Below are 23,951 nucleotides of genomic sequence, written 5' to 3' on the forward strand. Positions count from 1 at the left end.
CTCTCTCTCTCTCTCTCTCTCTCTCTCTCTCTCTCTCTCTCTCTCCTTCTTTTTTGCCTTTTGGAGTGGGGAGCGCAGGGCAATTGGTATTAAGTGGCTTGCCCAAGGTCACACAGCTAGTATTAAGTGTTTGAGGTCAAATTTGAACTCAGGTCTTCCTAACTCCAGGGCTGGTGTTCTACTATGCCACCTAACTGCCCCTATTATGTTCTTTTCTCAAAAAGTTATTCATCTTGGTTCCTTGAAATTTCAGGACCACATACTTGGGAGTTATTCAATTGATTCTTTAGGCTGCTTTTTCACTTGCCTTACAACTCTGTTGAAAAAATGGCACCTTGGGCAGCTGCTGTGAGATAGACACTTCCTTATTCCTTTTCACATAGGACATTAAACCCCGACTCTTGTGTCGGCTAGAGGAAGGGATTTTCTTTTACTTCTTCCTTATTTCAGGGGCTGGCTGTGTGCCTTACCATATTATCCTAATCTCACCTCTATGGTTTACTGAAGCTGGGGGATAAACACATTCATGCTTCTTGAGCCTTCAAATTCCTCCTGTGTAGGGTCATGCATACACTCTTAAACTTTTGATAAGTTTGAGCTGAGATACCAGAATACTTGAGAGTCTGGGGTGGAGAGGGACCATGCCTTCCCTTGCCACAAAAACAAAACAAAACAAAACATTTTTATCCCTCTCACATGAAAAGATTAGGGAGTTGGACTAAGTGATCTCTAAAGTATTTTTGAGGGACTTTTATCTCCTCCCCCAACTTTTATTTATGTTTTCCTCTCCTTTATGTTGCTTTTCCTTCCCCTTTCATGTTCATGGGTTGGGTGCTCTTGGGGAATGATTACTTCAGGTTCAAGGTTCTTTGCTGATAAGATCCCACCTAGGCCTTTACCTTTTTTTTTTTTAAAGCAAACATTTTTTATTTTTTTTCCAGGTACAACACTCCATTTAATCTTTTTTTTTACACACACACATATATGTATATATATATATTTGAATATTTGATTTTAAAACTTTCAATTCCAGATTCATTCCCTTCCCCCCCTGCCACCCATCCCCACTGGGGAGACAAGCAGTTCAGTATAGGTTGTACATGTGCGGCTAATGCAAAACAATAACGTAGTAGATGTATTGTAAAAGACTGACTATATTTCCCTCCCTCCTATCCCACCTCCCACTTGTTCTATTCTCTACTTTGATCTTGTCCCTTTTCAAAAGTGGGTGCTTCCAACTTCCCTCCCCCCCAGCCTGCCCTCCCTTCCATCATCCCCCCTCTCATCCCCTTCCCCCTCTACTCTCCTGGAGGGTGAGATACCCTATTTAGTGTGTATTTCATTCCCTCCTCAAGCCAAATTCAATGGGAATAAGGTTGACCCATTCCCTTTTGCCTTCCTATTCTTCCCCTCCAGTGTAACCATTTCCCCTTGCCTCTTCTGTATGAGATAGTTTGCCCCACTCTATCTCTCCCCATCTCCTCTCATTATATTCCTCTCACCTCTTAATTTCACCTTTTAAGTATCATCCCTTCCTGTTAAATTGGTCCTGTGCCCTCTATCTATGTATATCTGTAAAAGTATATACACACATTCACATATGTATTCATGTGCCCGCATACCCTCATATAAAGACACACATATATATATATATATATATACATATATATATATATATATTTCTAATCCCTTCAACTACTGAGAAAAGCTTCATAAGTTACAATTATTGTTTTTCCATGTAGGAATGTTAATAGTTCAACTTTTGGCCAGGTGGTTCAGCGAGCAAGAGCACTGGCTCCAGTGCCGGGAAGACCCAGATCAAATCCAGGCCCAGACACTCAGCACCACACCCAGAAACAACAACCGGCCATGCAACCCTGAGCAAGTCACCCAACCCCGAGTGCTTAAAAAAAAAAAAATAGTTCAACTTTGATAGGTTCCTTATGATTTCTTTTCCCTGTTTACCTTCTCATGCTTCTCTTGCTTCTTGTATCTAAATGTCAAATTTTCTATTCAATGCTGTTTTTTTCAGCAAGAATGCTTGAAAGTCTTCTATTCCACTGAATGACCATATTTTCCCCTGAAACATGATACTCAGTCTGGCTGGGTAGGTGACTCTTGGTTTTAATCCCAGCTCCTGTGCCCTCCGGAATATCACTTTCCAGGCCCTTCGATCCTTCAGTGTAGAACATGCCAGATCCTGGGTTATCCTGATTGTGTTTCCACAGTATTCAAATTGTTTCTTCCTGGCTGCTTGTAATATTCTCTCCTTAATCTGGGAATTCCGGAACCTGGCTATAATATTCCTAGGAGTTTTCTTTTTGGGATCTTTTTCAGGAGGTGATTGGTGGATTCTTTCAACTTCTATTTTGCCCTCTTGTTCTAAAACATCAGGGCAGTTTTCTTTGAGAACTTCCTGGAGGATGCTTTCTAGGTTCTTACTTTGGTCATGGCTTTCAGGTAGTCCAATAATTTTTAAATTATCTCTCCTGGATCTATTTTCCAGGTCAGTGGTTTTTCCCATGAGATATTTCACATTGCCTTCTATTCTTTCATTTATTTGGATCTGTTTGACAGCATCTTGATTTCTCATAAAGTCATTAGCTTCCATTTGCTCCAATCTAATTCTGAAGCAATGATTCTCCTCAGTGAGCTTTTGAGATTCTTTTTCCATCTGGCAAATTCGACTTTTTAGGGCATTCTTCTCCTCATTGCCTTTTTGAGCCTCCTTTGCCATTTGAGTCAGTCTGTTTTTTAAGGTATTATTTTCTTCAGTCAGGCTGTTGACTCTCATTTCATAATTTTCTTGCATTGTTCTCATTTCTCTTCCCAATTTTTCCTCCACTTCTCTTATCTGCTTCTTAAGGTCCTCTATGGCCTGTAACCAGCTTGTATTTCCCTTTGAAGCTTTTGGTGCAGGAGTACTGACTTCACTGTTTTCCTCCTGTTCCATGCCTTGCTCCTTCTTATCCCCAAAATAGGAGTGTAATGTTGGAATCTTCTGTCTGCTTTGTTTCCTCTGCCAGCTCATTTTGCCACTCAATGATTTGACTTTTGGGCTTTTTGCCACAGTAGGACTCTGCCACCAGACAGGGGAGTTTTCGTCCCAAAAGCTGGGGTTTTCTCAGCTGCCGGAGGTATTAGATGGGTGCCCTCTCTGAGGTCTCCACACGCTCTGGCAAGCTGGACCCACACCCCAGGACCTCCACCCTAGACTGCAATCCAGATCCAAGCAGGTTAAAGCAAGAGCGATTACCCCTCAGACTGGTGCTTGGTCCCCCTACACTCTGTGGGCCAGGAGCTGAAGCTGCCACGTGGCGCTGGCAGGCTGTGCTGGCGTCTCAGCAGTTTCTCGCCCCGGGGGTAAAAGCCAAGCACTCCCACTTACTGGTCCCAAAGTCCAGACTGCACTGGCCTCTCACCTTGTCCTTCGCATCTATGTATTGATAAATCTGGAAACGGCCACAGCTGCTGCTTATCTGGAGTCCCTCTGGCAGGCGGCTGGTCAGGCCTGCCCTGGGGCTAAAGCCTCGGTGTGGTGCTGGGCTCGGCTCCCAGAGTGCTGCGCTGGCCTGCAGGCCTGCCGGGCTGTCCTCAGTGGGAGGTTAGCTTCTCTGTGTCATTTTGTGGGTTCTGCAGCTCCAAAGTTTGTTTAGAGTCCCTTTTTACATGGATTGGGGAGGGTGGAAGCTGGAGCCGTGGAAAGGTCTTGCTTCTACCGGCCTTTACCTTTTATGATCAGCCAGTTGATGCAATTAGCTCAAAGCAAGGGCACTAATGGGGTAGCTAGGTGGTGAAGTGGGTAGAGTGATGGGCCTGAAGTTAGGAAGAAACATCCCTGAATTCAAATCTGACTTCAGACACTTATTAGCTGTGTGACCCTGAGCAAGTCACTTAACCCTGTTTGCCTCCATTTCTTCATCTGTAAAGTGAACTGGAGAAGAAAATGGCAAACCACTACAGTATCTTTGCCAAGAAAACCTCAAATGGGATCATGAGAGCAGTCGTACATGACTGAACAACAACAAAAAAAGGCATTTATGGAAATGGACAGTAAAATTAGTACCTATGAAACTTTCTCTATTTTCCAAAATTGAATAGATTCAGTTGATCAGAAAGTATACCTTCTTAAACTTGGGGTATACAGTTCTGCAACTTCACAAAACATCAGTGGGAAGGGTGGGCATAAACATAGAGTACACTTGTAGTAAGCCCTTAAATGGTAGTTTATTGTTGACTAACAGAGAGAAAAAATGACCAAGGCAATGGATACCACTGGTGCCTCAGATCTCGATTGTTTGTATTGTGTCTTTATGCCATTCCCCTGCATGCTGTATGTCTACTGGGCAAGTCACTCTTTTGGTCTCCTTGGGTCTGCTCCTCTTCAAAGCTATTCTCAGCTCTTCAGATGAACTCCTCTCTGTTGTGCTTTGTGTTTCCTTTGTGGGTAAGTTACTTTGCTGGAAGATAGCATTATAAATGGATGGTGGAGAAGAGGAGAAATTCCTTCCCTCCTTGCTACTCTGAGAAAGGTTCAAGGGAAAAGACAGAGTAATTTTCTCTCAAAAACTGGGTTCTTCTTCTGTGGCTAACTCTCTTTTCAACTGCATAGGATGAGTCACAAAGCTGATTACTAGAGATGATTTTGTTAGAGTCCAGTGTTTGTGCAAAGTCAACCTGCTTGCTTAAAAATACCATTCTTTTAAAACTTTTTTTTTTAACAGAAAAAGAGGATTATTTGTGAAATCCTGAATTTTTACTGTAAGGAGGTGTAGTGATGTCAAATTAAAAAAAAGAAATGCAGTCCATGTTGACTTGAAAAACCAACCAATCAATAAACATTTTTATTAAGTGCCTACTATTTGCTAGGAGCTATGTTAAGTCCTGAGGATATAAAAAAAAGACAAAAGTCAATCCCTAATCTCAAGGAATTTACAATCTTATTAGGAAATAACATGCAAATAAATAAATGCAAAACAAGCCATGAGCAGGATTAATAGGAAATAATAATAAGAGAAGGCATTGGAAAAAGGGGTTGGGAAAAGGCTTCCTATAGAAGGTGAGATTTTAGTTGGCACTTAAAGGAAGCCAGGGAGGTCATCAGTCAGAGTGGAGGAGAGAGAACTTTCCAGGTAAAACGGCAGCTAGAGAGAATGCCAAGAACTGAGAGATGGACCATCTTGTTCCTAGGATAGCCAGGGGGTCAGCTTCACTGGATGGAAGATTATGTGTTGGAGGGTAAGATGTAAGAAGACTGGAAAGGTAGGAGGGGGCTAGGTTATGAAGGGCTTTGAATGCCAAACAGAGCATTTTGTATTTGTTTTTGGAAGTAATAGGAAACTATTGGACTTTATTGAATGTGGGAGTGGGGGGAGAGTCATATTTAGGGAGCCAATGGAGCTTATTGAGTGGAGAGTGGTGGGGGGAGGGGTGGCATAGTTGAATCTACACTTCAGAAAAATCACTTAAGTGGCTGAATGGAGAATGGATTAGAATGGTTGGAGCCTTGAGGCAGGCTGACCCACTAGTAGGCTATTGCAAGAGTACTCCCCATAGGCAATGACAGAGGAGAGAAGGGGTGAATGAGAGAGATAAGTCAACAGCTTGGATATGGAGAAAGAGAGATAGTGAGGAATCCAGGATAATTCCTAGGTTTCCAGCCTGATGGATTGGGAGGATCTGTTATTGTTGTCCTTCTTTAATGGGAACCAATGACATCAAGAGGGTGATGTCTTGACTTGCTCAAGAATTGGATATAAGTGAGGCAGAGTTGTACAATGTGTCAGCCTCACTCTCTCCAGAGTTATCCAAGGCCAGTGGCAAGACAAACATCAAGATGACTGGACATGGGCCAGGATGCAGTGGATGACTTTGGCATCTTGATTCCTGACCAAGCTCTAAGCACTCCACAATGCCTTCTTCAGTGACCTTCATGGCATTAGAACAAATTGTTCTCATCTGACTGTTCTGCTGGAGGGCATTGTCATGTGCTTGGGGTAGACATACCCTAACTCACTGACAGATTTGAAGCCTGTCAGTTACCCTCAATCTGGTTTAGGCCATCTGCCAAGACAATTTTTACTGGGGTATTATGGTTTCCTGGAGCCACAGATGAGAATTGGTTGACAAGTGGACACCAAAAATGGACAAACAGCTCTGAAAAGGGCTCATACCAGAGATACCAGCTTTCTCTAAACACTTCATAAATATTTCCTTCCACAGTAACAGGGAAAGTAGGACGGCCAGGGAGAGTTTAGGGCAGACCTGTAGAACCTGCAGTCTGCAAAGGATTTTGGGGGGAAACATCCTTTACATTTTTTTACTGGGTAGCCATTTTGGTGGGCCATAAGCAGCCAGTGGCCCACAGCTCGGGTTGTGCAGGGCTGGTTTAGGGGAAAAGATAATGAGTTCTGTTTTGAACAAATTGAGTTTCAGATGTCTACTGAATATCTAGTTAGAGAGGTTGAAAGGCAGTTGGAGATGCAAGATTGAAGGTCGGCAGAGAGAGTAGGGTAGGAAAAGTAGATTTGAGAATCATCTGCATTGTTGTTTTGTCCTTCCTTCTTAAAGAGGACCGTGACACCAGGAAGGTGTTGCCACGATTTGCAAGTGAATTGGATTTAAGTTAGAGAGGGCTGTGCAAGGTCACCAGCCTCACTTTCTATTCTGGAGCCACCTGGGTCCAGTGGCAAGATATAGATCTGGAAGACTGGAGGTGGGCCCCCCATCAGCATTGAGATGATAATTAAATGCCCCGGAGTTGATGAGATTACCAAGTGAAGTTGTATAAAGGGAACAGAGATTTGACAGAACCCGAGGAACACCTACAGTTAGAGGCCATGATCTGAAGGAGCTATACATTAAAGGAGACAGAGAAGGGAGGGTTAGATAGAGAAGAGAAAAACCAAGGGAGAGCACTGTCCTGAAAACCTAGAGAAGAGAGTATCAAGGAGGAGAGTATCACAAATGAACATTATCTATGTTGTATCATATTTGTATTTATTTTGTTAAACATTTCCCAATTACATTTTAATGTAGTTCAGGAAACCCTGGTAGTGATGGTAGTCATTTGTTGTGAGTTTGACACTTCTGGCCTGATGAGACCAGTGCAAAAGAAGGATTGAAAAGGATAAAAGGGACATTGAAAGGTAAAAGGGAAAACCTTCCGATACAAAAAAGACATCCCTTATCCTAGAAAGGGGAATTGGAGACCCAACAAAAAGGCAAGCATATGTTTATCCCCAGACTCAGAAAACCACAGAGGTGAAGTGAGGACAGTGTGGTGAGGCATAGTGCCAGTCCTTGCTATGGGGAGGAAGTAAAAGAAAATCCCTCACCCTAGCTCAGATAAGAATCTGGGCTAAAGATCCTGAATGTGGAGAGGATTAAGGAAGTGTCTCACAATAGCTGCCTGAGGGGCCCTTTTTCCTTACAACTAGTTAGAGCTGTAAGGTGAGGAAAAAGTAGGCTAAAGGATGTGCGGAGAAAGGTGTTTCTTAATTGCTTATCAAATAGCCACAAGAAAATGAATGTACCTCCAAGGCATAGGCTGTATTCACACCTAGCTACTCAACTACCTAAGATTACCAAAAGCTGGGGTAGTGGTGAAAAAGACTAGATACCCCAAGGCAACGTGAAATGGCTTTTTGAGGGACTGGACTTTTTAGCTAAAAAGAATTCATTCAAAAAGCTAAGGGTTGTTGTTGCTGTGAGATCTCAGTAACACTATAGCTGATGAAAGGCCAGAACCCTGCAGTCCAGCCAGTGGCTGAAGGTAAGAAAAAGGCAATGGTTCCCCACTGAAGAGTAAGTCCAGGAGACTGTGGGCTTGACCTGTCCAGCAGAGGTGCTGTGTTCTCAAGGGAGCACAGTGCCTGAGCAATCAGTTCAGTTTGGTTCAGCAGCAGTGGAGTTTGGTGAGGAGCCAACACAGCCACTGACGTGCTTGACCCAGCTCAGCAGCAGATTGGCCTGTCTACAGCTGAGACGCTGCACACTAGAATGAAAAAGCCCAGCCGGGCTGCCGGACTGTCAGAGAAACCATGCCCTGTAAAGAACCAGCTGGACAACAGAGCAATGTATAGTGAACTTCATGAGGACTCTTTCTAAGAGGCAAGGACATTGTGGCCTTGCAATAACAGAGTTGTGGATTGCTTTGGTCATGTGTTCCCTACAAGTGTGCCTTACTACAATTGAATTTTAAATTCCTGTCCACTCCCTCTTAGATTTTGGGTATGTTGGTGGCAGAATATGACCCTGATATACCACTTGAGAAAAGGCATTTGCCAAAAAATTGAGTCTACTATCTGTTCAAGGGGAAACACACCAGTGGGGGCTTGTGAACTAGCATCTGGGAGGATATTCACTACAGGGTTACCCCTAGAACCCTAGCTGAGATATTAGCTACCCCTCTTGGGCCCCTACTTGCCAAGTGCTGTGTGACTTTTGCCCGTGAATCGCCAGAGAGATGTTACACTATTATAGACAGCTTCCCTAAAAAAAAAAAAAAAAGGTATGTAATAAACTCAGTCTGTTATTTTCAGTGCTGTCCTACTTATCTGTTTCCTCCTGAATTTCCTTCTGTTCTGTGAATTTAAAAGATGCTTCATTGACCCTCTTAAAAAAAATACACTTATCTCTAGATCCACAGTCCTCCACAAAAGTTCCCTTCCCAATAAAACCCAAAACACAGTTCTTATAACAAAGTGTAGTCACCTATTTCAAATCCATGCATGTCTGAAGAATGTGTTTCATTATGCATCTTGAGTCCATCATCCTTCTGTGGGTAGCATGTTCCTTGAGTCCTCATGGTTGGTCATTGCATTGATCAGAGTTCTCAAGTCTTTCATAGTTGTTTTTCTTTACAATATTATTGCTGTATAAATTGTTGTACTGCTTCTGTTCACTTCACTCTGCATTAGTTTATACAAGTCTTCCCAGGTTTATCTGAAACACACATAGTATGTATGTATATATACACACATATGTACACATATATGCTATGTTATATCACTTATATAGCCTATAATTTGTTTAGTCATTACCCTTTGTTTCCAATTCTTTGCTACTAGAGAAAGACTATAGTTTTGTATCTTTGAGTCCTTTTCTTCTTTCTTTGATCTCTTTGTGGTATAGACTTTGTAGTGGTATCAAAGCATAGTTTATTATTGACTTTTGGAGAAAATTGCTTTCCAGATGGCTAGACCAATTTACAATTTCACCAAAAATTCATCAGTGTGACTGACTTTGTCAGTCCCTCCAACAATTGTAATTTTCCATTTTTGTCATCTTTATCAATTTGATCAATATGAGGTAGAACCCCAGAGCTGTTTTAATTTGAATTTCTTTAATTATTAGTGATGCTACAATTTTTCCTTATGGCTGTTGATTACTTGGATTTCTTCCTTTGAGAAAAAAAATACTGTCTATACCCTTTGAAATGTTTTTCTATTGGGAAATGCTAACTTGTTTTTTTTAAAGTCCTTGGAATTTGGCTGTTGCTTGAATCAGAAAACAGCTACCCCCTGCCATGATGTCATCAAATACCTCCTAAAGGAACAACTAAATGTAAATTTAATTTTATAAAACAATTAGCTAATAAGAAACTAATTCTCTCCTAATCTCAAGTGTCAAGGAGATGAAAATGACTCAATTCAACAAATATACATGTGTATATACATCTATGTATATATGCATATATACATGTATAAGCATACATGTAGAAATTAATAACAGCTAGTATTTACACAGCACTTTAAGGTTTGCAAAGTGTTTTACATATTAACTCACTCGATCCTCACAACGACCCAGTGAGGTGGGTTCTATTATTATCATGTCTACCTTACAAATGAGGCAGCTGAGGCAAATAGAGGTTAAGTGCCTTGACCAGGATCACACAATTAATAAGTGTCTGAGGCAGGATTCAAATTCATGTCTTCTTGACTCCAAGTCTCAAAATCTAACCACTGTACCATCTAGTTGCCTCTATATTTGCATGTATACCTTTATGTACACATATGTATTCAGACATATCTTTACTTATTAACATACACATGTGTGTGTACACACACATATGCAAACACTCATGTAATCTATTTACTTAATTTGTAAGGATATAGCTGTCAAGTAAAGGGGAAGGAAGCTACATGAAGCAAAATCAAAGGCATTGAGAGTTGTCTTCAGTGTGGTCTTCCCTTGTCTTTTGTTGTTCCTCTGTACTGGATATGGCTGTAGGTCTTAATCACAACAGACAGCTGGAGGTGAGACCTAGCTAGGGAGCACTTCTCCCTTCTTTTGCTTTTATTCTTAAATTCTGCATGCTCCCCTAAGGGATGCTTAGGCTTTTGCCAAACTGGTCTACATGACTTGGGGTATGTGTATTTTACATTTTATACCCCTGTTTTCCAGTCTCTCCTTCCCCTTCCTTTCTATTTTATGACTGTTTTTTCATGTTCCTACTTAGTTAAATTCTTATTAGACCTACACCCTCAGGGTGTTTTTTAAATGTGCAGCAATTGGGTCTCAGTGGCATTACAACTGGTCCTGCCCAAAGCTCACTGCAACTTCCTTCTAAAAACAGTTGATTTGGCCATTCTCAATTCTGTACAATTTACATTCTGAGAATAGGGGGTTAGCACATGAAACCACAAAGTTTCACAACTCTTACCTGCAGGACTTGACTCCAAATCCTGCAAGATGCCAACTGACCCACTGAAACTTGAAAAGGGCGGGGGGGGGGCGGCCAGGTAGCACAGCAAGTCCCCAGAGTCGAGATAACTTGGGATCGAATCCGGGCTCAGACACTTAGCACCCACCCAGAAACACCTGGCCGTGTAACCTTGAGCAAGTTACTTAACCCCAATTGCTTTATTTAAAAAAAAAAGAAAGAAAGAAAATTGAAAAGGGGCTATGCTTTATAGGAACAGATGAAACAACTCCAGATCTGAAAGAGGGATATCCTTAATACCATCTTGCCTTGGTGATCTGTCCCTTATGTTCTCAAGTCCCACTTCATCTATCAGTTCCTGTTTATTTCATCCTCATCAGGCAATTTCCAAACTGCCCTGCTTGAAAAGCATATAACCTGCAAATAAAGGACATCCATTATTTTTCTCGGATGGATGTTGTTTTCTTAGCCCAATCTTTGCTCAGTGTTACTCTGGTAGGGAGAAACTGATTATTTTCCAGGTGTCCTATGCTTCCTTTCTATTTCATCTTAAACACAAAATTGTTTTACTCAAGAAAAGTAGCACTGTGATATGGTTTATTTAATATGTTAATAAGGATTTATTAACAAAATGTATTTATTAATGTACTATATGTGTATTACATGTAGAATACTGTTATTGGATAAATGAGATAGGAAGAAAAATAAAATAGGTTTTCATCCTTCAGGGAGCCTCCAAATGCAAAAGGAGTCAAGACACAGTCAAACAGCTAAAATACAAAATAAATAACACAAAAAGCAAATTCTATGAAAGTTCTAAGAAGGGGAATTTTAAGTGATGCTTGGAGATCTGGGAATACTGAATGATGGAAGCATCTGGGTCTGGAAGGAGGTAGATGAGTGACTATCCACCTTAGGGGAAAGGTGGCATTGAAGGTGGAAGTTAAGTGAGCAAAAGTATAGAGGCCAGGAAGTTCCATCTTACAATGGTTCTTTTCTTCAGTAAAACAATTTTGTGTTGGGCATGAAATATGAAGGAAGCATAGGACACTTGGAAAAGAATCAGTTTTCCCCTACCAGAGTAACACTGAGCAAAGATTGTGCTATGAAAGCAACATCCATCAGAGAAAAACAATGGATGCCCTGTATGTGTTGGCTATATGCTTTTCTTAGAGGGCAGTTTGGAAATTGCCTGATGAGGATGAAGTAAAGTCATTCAGAATGAAATAGTGCTATGGAATAAATTGGCTAATGTTGAATTTCTTGGCTCCATTTTGCCTCTGATTCTGATGAATGTCGATTCACCTATTTGCCATTTCCCTAGCAGCAAAAAGAACATTTACTATTGACTTGCTGATATTGAACTCGTTGATTTAGGAATGAGGGAGAATTTTTTCTTCCCAAGGTATTTTTAAAATGTAGTTTCACCTCTGCTGAATGTCACCTTAGGTTCTTGGCCATGAGACATTGTTCATAAAACATTTGTGGGGTCTAGGTTTGGTGTGCATGTTATTTGCATCTTTGCAATTTGCCCCAGCTAAAGATTGAGTTTAATAGGCGGTGTGGCATATTGACCTGGAGAATTGTCATAGGGGTCAAAAAGACCTGGGTTTCAAGACCTGGCTCTTGCCAGCCTTCTCCTGGTATTATTCCCACCATCTGCCTCCTCCATTCCTACTTATGGACTGCTTAATGGAGCTAGAAGAAGTCATACAATCTTGATTGAGTACATTATAAATTTATGTTACCTACTTCAACTGGGCTCTCACTGAAACAAATCAGCCCCTTTCTCCCTCTTTAATTGATTTTCTGTTTGCTTCCCTCTTCAATCTTCCTATATTTCCCTCTCTTCTCTCTGTCTCTCTTTCTCTCTCTCCCTCCCTTTCTCTCTCTCTCCTAAAGACCTTGCCTATAACTTTGCTGAGAAAATTAATAATTGTTTAGTGGTTTTTCTGTCTTGTCCAACTTTTTAGGATTCTCTTTGGGGTTTTCTTGGCAGAGATACTGGAACGGTTTGCCATTTCCTTTTCCAAGTAATTTTAAAGATGAGGGAACTGAGGCAAATAGAATTAAGTGGCCTGCCCAGAGTGACACACTAAATATCTGAGGCCAGATTTGAACTTAGGAAGATGTGTCTTCCTGACTCCATATCTGGTCCTATGCCACCTAATTGTCCCTTGAGTCCATAAGAAGTGAGCCCCCTCTTCTTCCATTTTTTTCACCTCACCTTTGATATTATCCCTCAGTTTCATCTCCTTTCTCCCAGGCTCTGACAAAGAGGTATCCTTGCTCTTTGCCATAAAACCCTCAATTTCTGTTTGTGCCTCTCTGCTCCCGTTTTCTCCAGCAGTTCACAATGTCCAACATCCCCTCTCTTTCACTATATAACTTTTCCCTATGTGCTGAATTCTTAAAAATCTTCCATTAGAGAGGGGCAGCTAGGTTGCACAGTGAATAGAGCGTCTGCCCTGAAGTCAGGAGGACCTGAGTTCAAATCCGACCTCAGACAGTTAACACTTACTAGCCGTGTGACCTTGGGCAAGTCACTTAACCCCAATTGCTTTGCCTTCTCCCCTCCAAAAAGAAAAAAAAAAACAAAAATGAATCTACCCCAGAGTTACAACAAGTTTAAGCACAGCACTTAATACCCAAATGGAGGTCTTTTCTTCATCTTGACACGAGGCAAATTCTCAGCAATCTTTGTTCCTGGGGAGACAAAGCTTAGCAAGGCCACAAGATACATTGCCAGTCTCTTCATTAATTCATCCTCTGTCTGCAGAACAGTCCTAGGACCCCTGAAAACATTAGCAAAACCCTCTCCCAGGATTTCTGTAAACATACAACAAGAAAATCCTTCTTCAGGGCTTCTGAACCAATAGAAAGGTTCCCAGACCCCTGCAACAACAGCACTGTCCTTCACCAGTGGACAGTATTCACTCTCTGTCTGCAGGACAGTCTCAGGAGCTCTTAGCCAACAGCCAGGTTCCAGGACTTCTTCAACAACAGGACTGTCTTTCACCAGTGGACAAATCTGGCAAAACAACATCAAAACAGACAAAGTACCAGCAAAACAGCCATGTCTCCTCAGTCCTTGGCAGCTCAGGGGGCAGGTCTCAAAAGTCCAGGGCAATTCAAAGTGGCCCTCAGCAATCCTCTTAGTCCCTCTCTGCCTCCACAAGTGCTGCTTCCAAAAAGTTCTTCTGCCTCTCTCCTGTGTCTCTCCAAATCTACTGTACCAGCTCCTCCCTGTTCAGCACTCTCTTTTCACGTCAACAAGTCCATCCCACAGGTGGGATTAACAAGCTCTGGGTTTTAACACAATCAATTTGAAAACCAAGCCAATACAGGGGGATCTTTATATTCCATTACTATCACACCCCTCCAAAAAGAAAAAAAAAAACAAACCAAAAAACTTTCATTAGAACTCCCATCTTTTTAAGCTATCATCCCAAAGCTTTCCTCCATTTCTTAGCCAAACTTGTAGAAAAAGCTTTCCATACTCACTACTTCCTCTCTTCTCATAACTTCTCAACCTTTTAGAACGATCATTCAATTCAACTACTCTCTCCAAAGTTGCCAGTGATCTCTTTCCCCCCTTTCAAAATCAGTCTTTTCATTCAGAGAAAAATGCTCTCTTCTTTTAAAATGTATTTTATAAGAATGATTGCTAATATAGTCACTTCACAACCAACACCCAAACAACTTCCTCTTTGATGTACATTCTCCAATACAGTGATTGTGGCCAGAGGGGTGTTCTTTTAACTTTGAGGGTTTGGTACCAACATTGACTGTGGTATTTGGTGGGTTTTCTTGCCTCTTGAGCTTGACTTCATTTATACCGTCGCATTTATCATGTATATTTTCCTTTTGCCTTCAATAGAGCACTTTGAACTGTTAAATCTAATTAGTTGCTGAATCTTATGGTCTTTTCTCATTCATCCTTCTCAGTCTATCTGTTATATTTAACTTCTCTCATTTCCTCCTAGATAGTCTCTCCTTTCTGGGTACTTGATTGCTTCTTCTCTATTTCCTTTACTGACTCATCATCTAGTCTATCACTCTACCCTCCCACCAAACATGAGTGTTCCTCGATTTCTTTTTTCTGTCTACATTAATTGCATGAGTTTAATTGTCATTTCTATCTCTGTAAATGACTTTCAGATTTCATATCCAGCCCCAGTGTCTCCCCTGAGTTTCAAATCCACATCACCAATTGCCTATTAAACATTTCAAAGTGAAAGTTGCAGAGACATCTTACACTCAACATGTCCCAAACTGAACTCATTATCTCTTTATGTACAGTCTTTTCCTTCTTCCGAACTTCCTTATCTTTGTTGAAAACTTATTATCCTTCCAGTCTCCCAGGTTCATAACCTTGGCATCATTCTTGACTTCTCATTTTCCTTCATGGCTCATTTTTTAATCAGCTGCCTCATCTTGCTGTTTCAACCTCCCCAGCACCTCTAGCATCCAATCCCTTCTCACTAATCACACAGCTATTACCCAAGTGTAGGCCTTCATCACCTCTCACTGAGATGATTGAAACAATCTTCTAATTAATTGTTCTCCCTGCCACAAGTCTCTTCCCTCTTTGGTCCATCCCCCACAGTGAAGCTAAAATAATGATCCCTTACCTAATATCTATGTCATTACCCTAATCAATCAATTCCAGTGGCTCCTTGCCTCAAGGATAAAATAGAAATTTCTGTTTAGCTTTTAAATCCCTTTACAACCTGATGCTATTTATCTTTCTAGATTTACACATTCCACCCTTCACACACAGATAAATCCAGAATCCAGTCAAACTGGTCTTTTCCTTCTGTTTTTCACACATGGCCCTCCACCTGACTCCTGTATTTTGACCTTTGCTCTGACCATCCCTTATTCATGGAATTCATTTCCTCCTTATCTCTTCTTTCTTAGGAACAGCTCCAGCCCATTCCCATCTCCTGTTGGAAGCCTTTCCTCACTCCTACAATGCCAGTGCCAAACTACCCAACTACTTCTTATTTAACTATGTTGTTTTTATTTTCTTTATATTTAATCTCTATGTATTTATGTGGGTACTTGTCTCTCCCAAAAGAATGTAAGCAACTTGGTAGCAAGGATTGTTTCATTCTCTGTACTTATATCCCCAGCACCTAGCACATAGACTGGCATACAGGAGGCACTTAATAAATGTTCATTGATTGATCAACTGATATTCCACCTGTCTCTTGAATTAAGATCCTTATGTAATATTGTATCTTAAAGTTATCTGTTCTTTGTTGCCTTACCACCACCTGCTATACTGTAAGTTCTTTTAGGGAGGTGATCACATAATATCTAAACTTAATATTTCTCACATTGCCTAGAATAGTGATTTGTATACAGTAATGCTTAAGAAATGATTGATTGATATTTTAAAAATCTCTTTTCTTCATGTTCTATACTCTTACACACACACATGCACACACACATATGTGAAATTCTTTTTTTAGGGGGGGAGGGGAAGGTAGGGCAATTGGGGTTAAGTGACTTTCCCAAGGTCACACGGCTAGTTTTGTGTTGTGTCTAAGGTCAGATTTGAACTCAGGTCCTCCTGACTCCAGGGCTGGTGCTCTATTCACTGCTCCACCTAGCTACCCCGTGAAATTCTTTAACATAGGCAGAATTGGAGTTGTAATAAAAGGATTCTATGGGAATTTAAGGCAGCTTATACTTAATTATAAGGCTGTTACCCTGAAGTGGATTGTAACTGATAATCAGAGACAAGTGGCAGTTCTAAAAACACTTTTATCTTCTAGGACTCAGAAGGATGGTCTGTGTGGAAAACATTGTTCTCTTTAAACTATAATTTATATTTTTGATGTAGCTTAAATTTTTTATATGAATAAGAATGACAGTGACTTTTAAAAGTTCTCCTAAGGTCTGTCATCATGCCTTACACATCGTAGATTTTCAAAAATATTAAGTGAATGAATAAATTACTTAGCTCCACAGTATATCTATAAATGCCCCTAAAAAAATCTACAGAAATTTTGTTTAGGAAGGGATGATCTCTAAAGTGCTCTAAAGAGTCAGAGATATTGTTGAGTCATTTCAGTGGTGATCAGCTCTGCATGACCTCATTTGGCATTTTCTTGGATGAGGAAAACTGAAGCAAACAGGGTTAAGTGACTTGCCTAGGGTCACATTGCTAGTAAATTGCCCGATCTGTGATTTGAACTTAAGTCTTCCTAACTCCAGGCCTGTCACTCTATCCACTGTGCCAGCTGCCATATATAATTAGAATCAGAGCACTTGGGTTCAGTTCTTGACTCTGTCTCATGCTACCTGTGTGACCTAGGATAGGTCACCTAACCTCTCTGGACTTCAGTTTCCTCATCTGTAAAGTGAGTTGGGCTAGATGATGCCAAAGGTTCCTTCCATCTATAAACCTATGATCCTATGGCCTTCCAATCTAAACTCCTATATTATTCTTATAAATCTCTAAGAACTGCTTTGAGATTGTGTTGATGACACCTAGTGGTCACGGGCCATCATTACATACTACCTCAAAGAACTCAAAGAACATACTTACCAAGTTTCCTTGAAATAGTGTGCACATTCCCAAATTATACTTCTCAAATGTCAGGCAGTGGAAAGATACCAGCCTTGATGAACCAGCTCATGCAGAAATTAACTATCTAGAATGCCCTTTCTGTTCAATGTTAGGGGGTGAGGAGAGACATTTCACCATGGAAAAACTCAGAAGAAAAAATTCGATAAATGTTGCCCTTTGACCAGGAAAATTATGGGTAGCTAGGTGGCGCAGTGAATAGAGCACCAGGCCTGGAATCAGGAAGACCCAAGACACATTAGCTGTGTGACCAAGTCACCTAACCTTGCTTGTTCAATTCCTCATCTGTAAAGTGTGCTGGAGAAGGAAATGGCTAACCATTCCAGAATCTTTGCCAAGAAAACCTAAAGGGGGTCACAAAGAGTTGGATACCACTGAACAAACTCAACAACAACCCTTTGATAATAAATGGAATGAGAGAAAATAGTACATAATTATAAGTAAGAGAAAGAGCAAGAGGATGAATGGCAGTTAATGCTAGCTGTTTACTAATAACACATAAAATCTGAAATGGAAAAGACTTCAGAAACCATTTAATTCAACCTGTACCTTTCCTAGTCATCTCCAACATCCAGCCTTCCCTAGAAGATCTCTGATGATAGGAAGTCCATACTTCCAAAGACAGCCTGTTTCATTTTTGTACAGATCTAGTGAACAATAATTAGGTTAATGAAAATTTAAATACAATTCTTCCACACAACAGCCCTTCAAATACATAGAAAATAGTAATAATGTTCCTTTTCCTAAACATCTTTTTTTTCTCCTTGTTAAACATCTCTTCCTCCTTTTACTGATTCTTTTACATTAGGATATGAAGGTACTTCACCATCCAGGTTGCCTTCTTCCAGACGTAAATGTTTTCTAAAATACCAGAACCTAGGGGCGGCCAGGTGGCTCAGCAAGTGGGAGCACCGGCTCCAGTGTCGTGATGACCTGGGTTCAGATCCGGGCTCAGATACTTAGCACCACACCCAGAAATTACTGGCCGTGCAACCTTGAGCAAGTTACTTAACCCTGATTGCTTTAAAAAAAAATAAAATAAAATACCAGACCCTCGGTCTCTAGGTCATCATAGAGTACACCTACATTTCTACTGAAAGTTCTTTGTAGACTTTGAATAAAAGGTACTTCATAAAGAGACGTTATTATAATTTAACCTCTTACTCCTTTAGCATGTCTCCTTAAAGGTTTCACCTTTATGAAGTCACATGTCAATTTGTGTTTTTCAGGCTGCATTAAACTAGAAGATATCACACTTTCTCTTATCATGAAAATATTATTTGAGAGAAGATTAATGCTACATGTTTTGCAACCATTACATCTCACATCATGGCTACTTGTGTCATTTATTTTGAAACCTATTGCCTCTTTAAAACCTGCCCGACTTCCAATTTATCAGAGGAAACCTTTTATAGCTGCTTGGAATGCCCCAACAGATCAGTGTTCAACAAAGTATAATATAGTACTGAATTTAAAAATGTTTCACGTCATTGGCAGCCCATTGGCCAAGGCAAGGGGGCAAAATGTTACCATATTTTATGTCAATAGACTGGGATATTATCCCTGGTATACATCACAAGGATTTCCTATTAATGGGGGACTTCCCCAGAACATTAGTTTGCAAACCCATCTGGAAAAAGCTGACCAAGATATAAATTACTATATTCCAGCTGAGGATTTCAGTGGACTTGCTGTTATAGATTGGGAATACTGGAGGCCTCAATGGGCACGGAACTGGAACACAAAAGATGTGTATAGACAGAAGTCAAGAAGGCTCATTTCTGAAGTAAAAACAAATATGTCAGCCAGTGATATTGAAAATTTAGCTAAAATTTCTTTTGAAGAAAGTGCAAAGGCTTTCATGAAGGAAACCATCCAGCTGGGACTTAGAAACCGCCCCAGGGGCCTTTGGGGTTACTATTTATATCCCGATTGTCACAATTACAACATTTATGACCAAAATTACACTGGCTCATGCCCAGAGGATGAAGTTTTGAGGAACAACGAGCTTTCCTGGCTTTGGAACAGTAGTGCGGCTTTATATCCTTCCATTGGAGTCAAGAAATCACTTGGGAACAGTGAAAATATTTTACGCTTCTCTCAATTTAGGGTAAACGAATCAATGAGGATTTCTACTATGACATCCCATGATTATGCTCTGCCTGTATTTGTGTATACAAGGTTAGGATACAGAGATGAGCCACTGTATTTTCTTTCCAAGGTAAGAATTTATCAAATGAGGACTTTGACACTAGACAATTTCTAAATTCTATGATTTGGATTAATTTACTTGTTTAAGGGGAAGATTTATTTCCTCTTTCCATTAAACTTCCAGTTGGTAAGTGTTCCCTTTTAAAAATCCCTGAGTGAAATGAGGAGATGAAGTTAATTCTTAGTTGATTTTTTTTTTCCAATTTGAGGATCATCTGAAGATTTTGGACTCCTTCTTTTCTGTAACCCCTTCATTTTTGGACTAATTCACTGATTACATACAGCCTATGCCACCAGAAAGTAAATAGTGGAAAGAAATGAAATAGTTTGAAAAGACATTGGGATTATTTTGTTAACAAAATATTGATTCTCAATTTGATCCAACATATTTATTAAATACATTAATATGTGCTAGATGTTAAGGATGCAAAAATACAAAAGTGAAACAATTAAAGAGTTTACATTGCCCTGAGGTATATGGGGGGTGACAAACATGTATAGAGATTGGCAAATTCAAAGTGCAAAGGAAGTACATGGAGAATAATTTTGGGTGGAAGAGAGGATTGACAAATTGGAAAATAAGGGATGGCTTCCTCTAGAAGGTGATACATGAGCTGGGATTTGAATGAAGATGGGTTTTCCAAGAGGCAGAAGTGAGGAGGGAGAGAATTCCAGGCATTGGAGATAGTCATGCAAAGACATAGAGTGGAACATGTCCTATATTGGGAATAGCAAACAAGTGGTCTAGTTTAACTGGAAGATAGAATACACAATGGACAATGATTTGAAATTACCCTGGAAAGGTAGGTTGGAAACAGATTGTGAAGCCTTTCCATGACAAAAGAGTTCAAATTTTACTTTAGAAGCAACTGTAAGTGGCTCAAACTTCTTGAGGCAGGGACAAGGTCAGATTGTACTTTGGGAACACTATTTTGGCAGCCGCTCAGAGAATAGATGGGAGAGGGGAGGTTCCCTTACCCATCCTGTACATTTAGGAGTTGCTAGAAAGGGAAGGTAGTGTATAAAGAGAATATAAGCACCTTGGGTATTGTTAACAGATTGCATTTATATAGTGCTTTGAGATTTGAAAAGTACTTTCCATTTATTATTTCATTTTTAAAAAACTTTTTTTGAGGGGGGAAGGCAAGGCATTTGGGTTAAGTGATTTGTCCAAGGTCACACAGCTAGTAAGTGTGTCAAGTGCCTGAGGCCGGATTTGAACTCAGTCTCTCATGAGTCCAGGGCCAGTGATCTATTCACTATGCCACCTAGCTGCCCCCTATTGTTTCATTTGATCTTGATCAAAATCCTTTGAGGTAGATGCTTTCATTACACTATTTTACAGATGAGGAAACCAAAGCTGAAAGAAGTTAAATGAGTTCTTCAGGATTATACAGTAAATAGTGTTTAAGGCAGGATTTGAACTCAAGCTTTCTTGACTCTATGAATAGCATTCTATTATGACACTTAGCTATTTGAGGACAAGCACTAAAGTTTTTTGTTTTTGTTTTTTCTTTAGTATTCCCAATGCCTAGCAGTGTCTGGTATATAGAAGATACTTAATAACTGTATTACCACTTAAAAAAAATAAATGAAGAGTAGACTAGAAAGTAATAAAGAATGCTCTGAGGGGTGGCCAGGTGGCTCAGTGAGTAAGAAGCACTGGCTCCAGTGTCAGGATGACCTGGGCATCAAATCTGGGCTCTGATACTCAGCACCACACCCAGAAATAACCAGCCATGTAACCTTGAGCAAGTTACTTAATCCTGATTGCTTTAAAAAAAAAAAAAAAGAATGCTCTGGGATGGTTCACTCCTGTTTCTAACTATAGAATCTAAATCACCCCTCTCTCTCAATGGGATCTCTCAGAATATCTTTATAATTTTAAATATTGTGGTGGATATAGAAGATGATGAATCTTGAACTGGTCAGTGTGCAACTTTTGGTAAAAGGTGAAGGAGAACATTATAACTCTTTCCTAAAGTGAAATTTTGGTTCATTGTCCATGTTGTCTTTGCATGTATGGCTGTAACTAAAAGTTAGTTGTATACACTCAGTGGAGCAATGGAAACACATCTCTGGAATTCAGTATGGAAAAGTCTTTTAGAGAGTTTTTAAGTCTAAAGTTCACTCGCCAATTAATCTTTCTCTGTATCTCTGTTTTTGTCTCTGTCTTTCTGTTTGTGTATTTATTTGCTATTTCTCTGTCTCTGTCTCTCTCTGTCTCTCGTCTGTCTCTGTGCTCAAGACACACACACACACACACACACACACACACACACTTCCTCAAAGAAAACATCCAAAAAACTTGTAGTTGACTTAGACAATCTTTCGATCAGGTTCCCCTTCTTCACCTCCTCTCCCCTCCCCACCACTAACTGAAACATCTGGAGAAAGCATATGATATGGAAGCTTCGGTTTTGAGTAGCAATAGGTTAATATTCTGGGATGTGGGCTGCCAAGTTTATTCAGACTTTCACCTTTATGATGTGTTGGTCATTGAAGGGTTTAGTAAGCACCAAGGGACATTAGGCACATTAAATCGAACATTTCCTCATTCCCTGTTGCTATGGTGCTTAGCCCTGTAATGCATTAAAGTACAAATGACAAAGTCTGTTCCCAGAATATATTTTCTTTAGTCTGAGGCTCAGTGTCTACTAAGCCAAGGACACGACTTTGAATTTAGCATGTGCATATCACATAAACATCTTCTCCTGAAGGGTATACAGTGTCAAGAACACTGGATTTGGAGTCATAGGTCTTGGGTTCAAATTCTAACTCCTTCACTTATTACCTTGTGACCTTGGAAAAGTCACTTGCATGTTTCTTTCACTGGTTTCAACTTAATCCTCTGTCAATCTGCAGTGAATTCCTTGTTTTTTTTTTTCCTGGAATTTATTGGTATAAATGTTGATGCTCAAAAGAGGACCTCAGTTTCCCCATTTGTAACGTGAGAGTGTTGGACTAGAATACCTTGAGTTTCCCTTCCAGTTCTAAATCTATGACCTAAGATTGACTCATGTATGGCAAGAAATGCCATGCCTATTTACTACCTTTGTTTCTGAAAGGGAAGTTAAATGTTTGGTGTTTGACAGTGTTAGTTAAATGACTAGTGAAAGAATGCCTTTTTTGAATGTAAATATTTAGACCAATAAATTACCAGTTAAACCAAGAAATTATTTGCAGGTCAGCAGAGGAGACAGTTAAAACCAGTGAAATAAAGGTGTAACAGTATTTGAAATCATTGGGAGTTTTCAAGTCTGTGTTCCTTACCAGCTTAAAAGACAAAAAAGTGTTTCAAAATACCCCTGGCTTACATCTCTAACTATACAAACCTAGATTTCCTATTCTATTTGTAATTTAAGAAAAGCCTTTCCCACGGGGCGGCCAGGTGGCTCAGCGAGTAAGAGCACCGGCCCAGTGTCGGGATGACCTGGGATCGAGTCCAGGCTCTGATACTTAGCACCACACCCAGAAATAACTGGCCGTGTAACCTTGAGCAAGTTACTTAACCCCAATTGCTTTAAAAAAAAAAAAAAAGAAAAGCCTTTCCCCAAGTGATAATGAAATTATTTCCCTGGGAGTTAGTAATAAACTGTAATGGCACAAAGTGTGCATTTCAGTGGAGTAACTCAAGATTGCTAGAACATGGCATACTATTAATTTTCCTTTTCCCTTGGTCCAAATACTGAAAGGCTTCTAGTCATTGCTTAAGAGAGAGATTATGATAACCAGGTTGAAAGATAGGAAGTATGCCTTGGGTACCCTCCTCCCAAGTCTTACTGTTCTGTAATCATTTTTCTTTTCCCTTTTACCATCCTTTATCAAAAACCAGGCAAGGAAAGTATGTAAAATGTATTCTTATTATGATATAAATGACTGATAATTTATGTTTTTGATTCCCTGCCCCACAATGTCAGCCTACTAGTATTTCTTCCTAAATATAGTTACATTGTATTGATTTTATATGTGTCATTTATGTATATGTTCTTTTATAGGCTAGGGATTCCTATAGAATAGAATGTTAACTCTTTGAGGGCCAGGACTCTCATTTTTGGTCTTTTCAAAGCACAATGTAAGCTCTTTATAAATGCTTATTGATCAATTGACTTGTTGATTACCCTTAGCCAGGTATTTTCATTTTAATAGGATCAATACCTTTAACTCAAGGAATGTTGTTGTCCAAAGGTAGAATTTTTTTGGTCATGGGCATGGTTAAACATTCTGTTAGGAGAGGAGGAACCCTAATTTCTACCAACTATTGAATCATTCATACTACCAAATCTGTTGGGAGTCAAAGATCCTGTATTTTTAGGCCCTGGTCATTAGGTACCTTAACTTTGTGAAATAATTGCACAGTTTGAGAGATATGGGAATTGCCATCTACATGGATTATTAGAGAAAATGAAATCAATTATGAACATGTTACCATGCACATGGACTACTAAGTAAAATATTAACTTAATAGTATAC

The 23,951-nt window shown here is 40.0% G+C and overlaps 1 protein-coding gene across 1 annotated transcript in view; it reads left to right on the forward strand.

The window, feature by feature from the left end:
- LOC138160429 (hyaluronidase-4) overlaps positions 1 to 23,951 on the forward strand; it is a gene marked incomplete at its 3' end in the record, with an annotated part of 44,252 nt that overhangs the window by 12,943 nt on the left and 7,358 nt on the right. Inside the window, exon 3 of the mRNA XM_069087021.1 lies at positions 18,497 to 19,488. Within this exon, the coding sequence (XP_068943122.1) occupies positions 18,535 to 19,488 (954 nt within the window). The remainder of the gene's footprint in view (positions 1 to 18,496; positions 19,489 to 23,951) is intronic.

This window comes from Petaurus breviceps, unplaced genomic scaffold, assembly GCF_028583685.1.
Source record: "Petaurus breviceps papuanus isolate PSGF00001 unplaced genomic scaffold, PetGlider_PUasm1.0 181, whole genome shotgun sequence".
Taxonomy (NCBI): domain Eukaryota; kingdom Metazoa; phylum Chordata; class Mammalia; order Diprotodontia; family Petauridae; genus Petaurus; species Petaurus breviceps.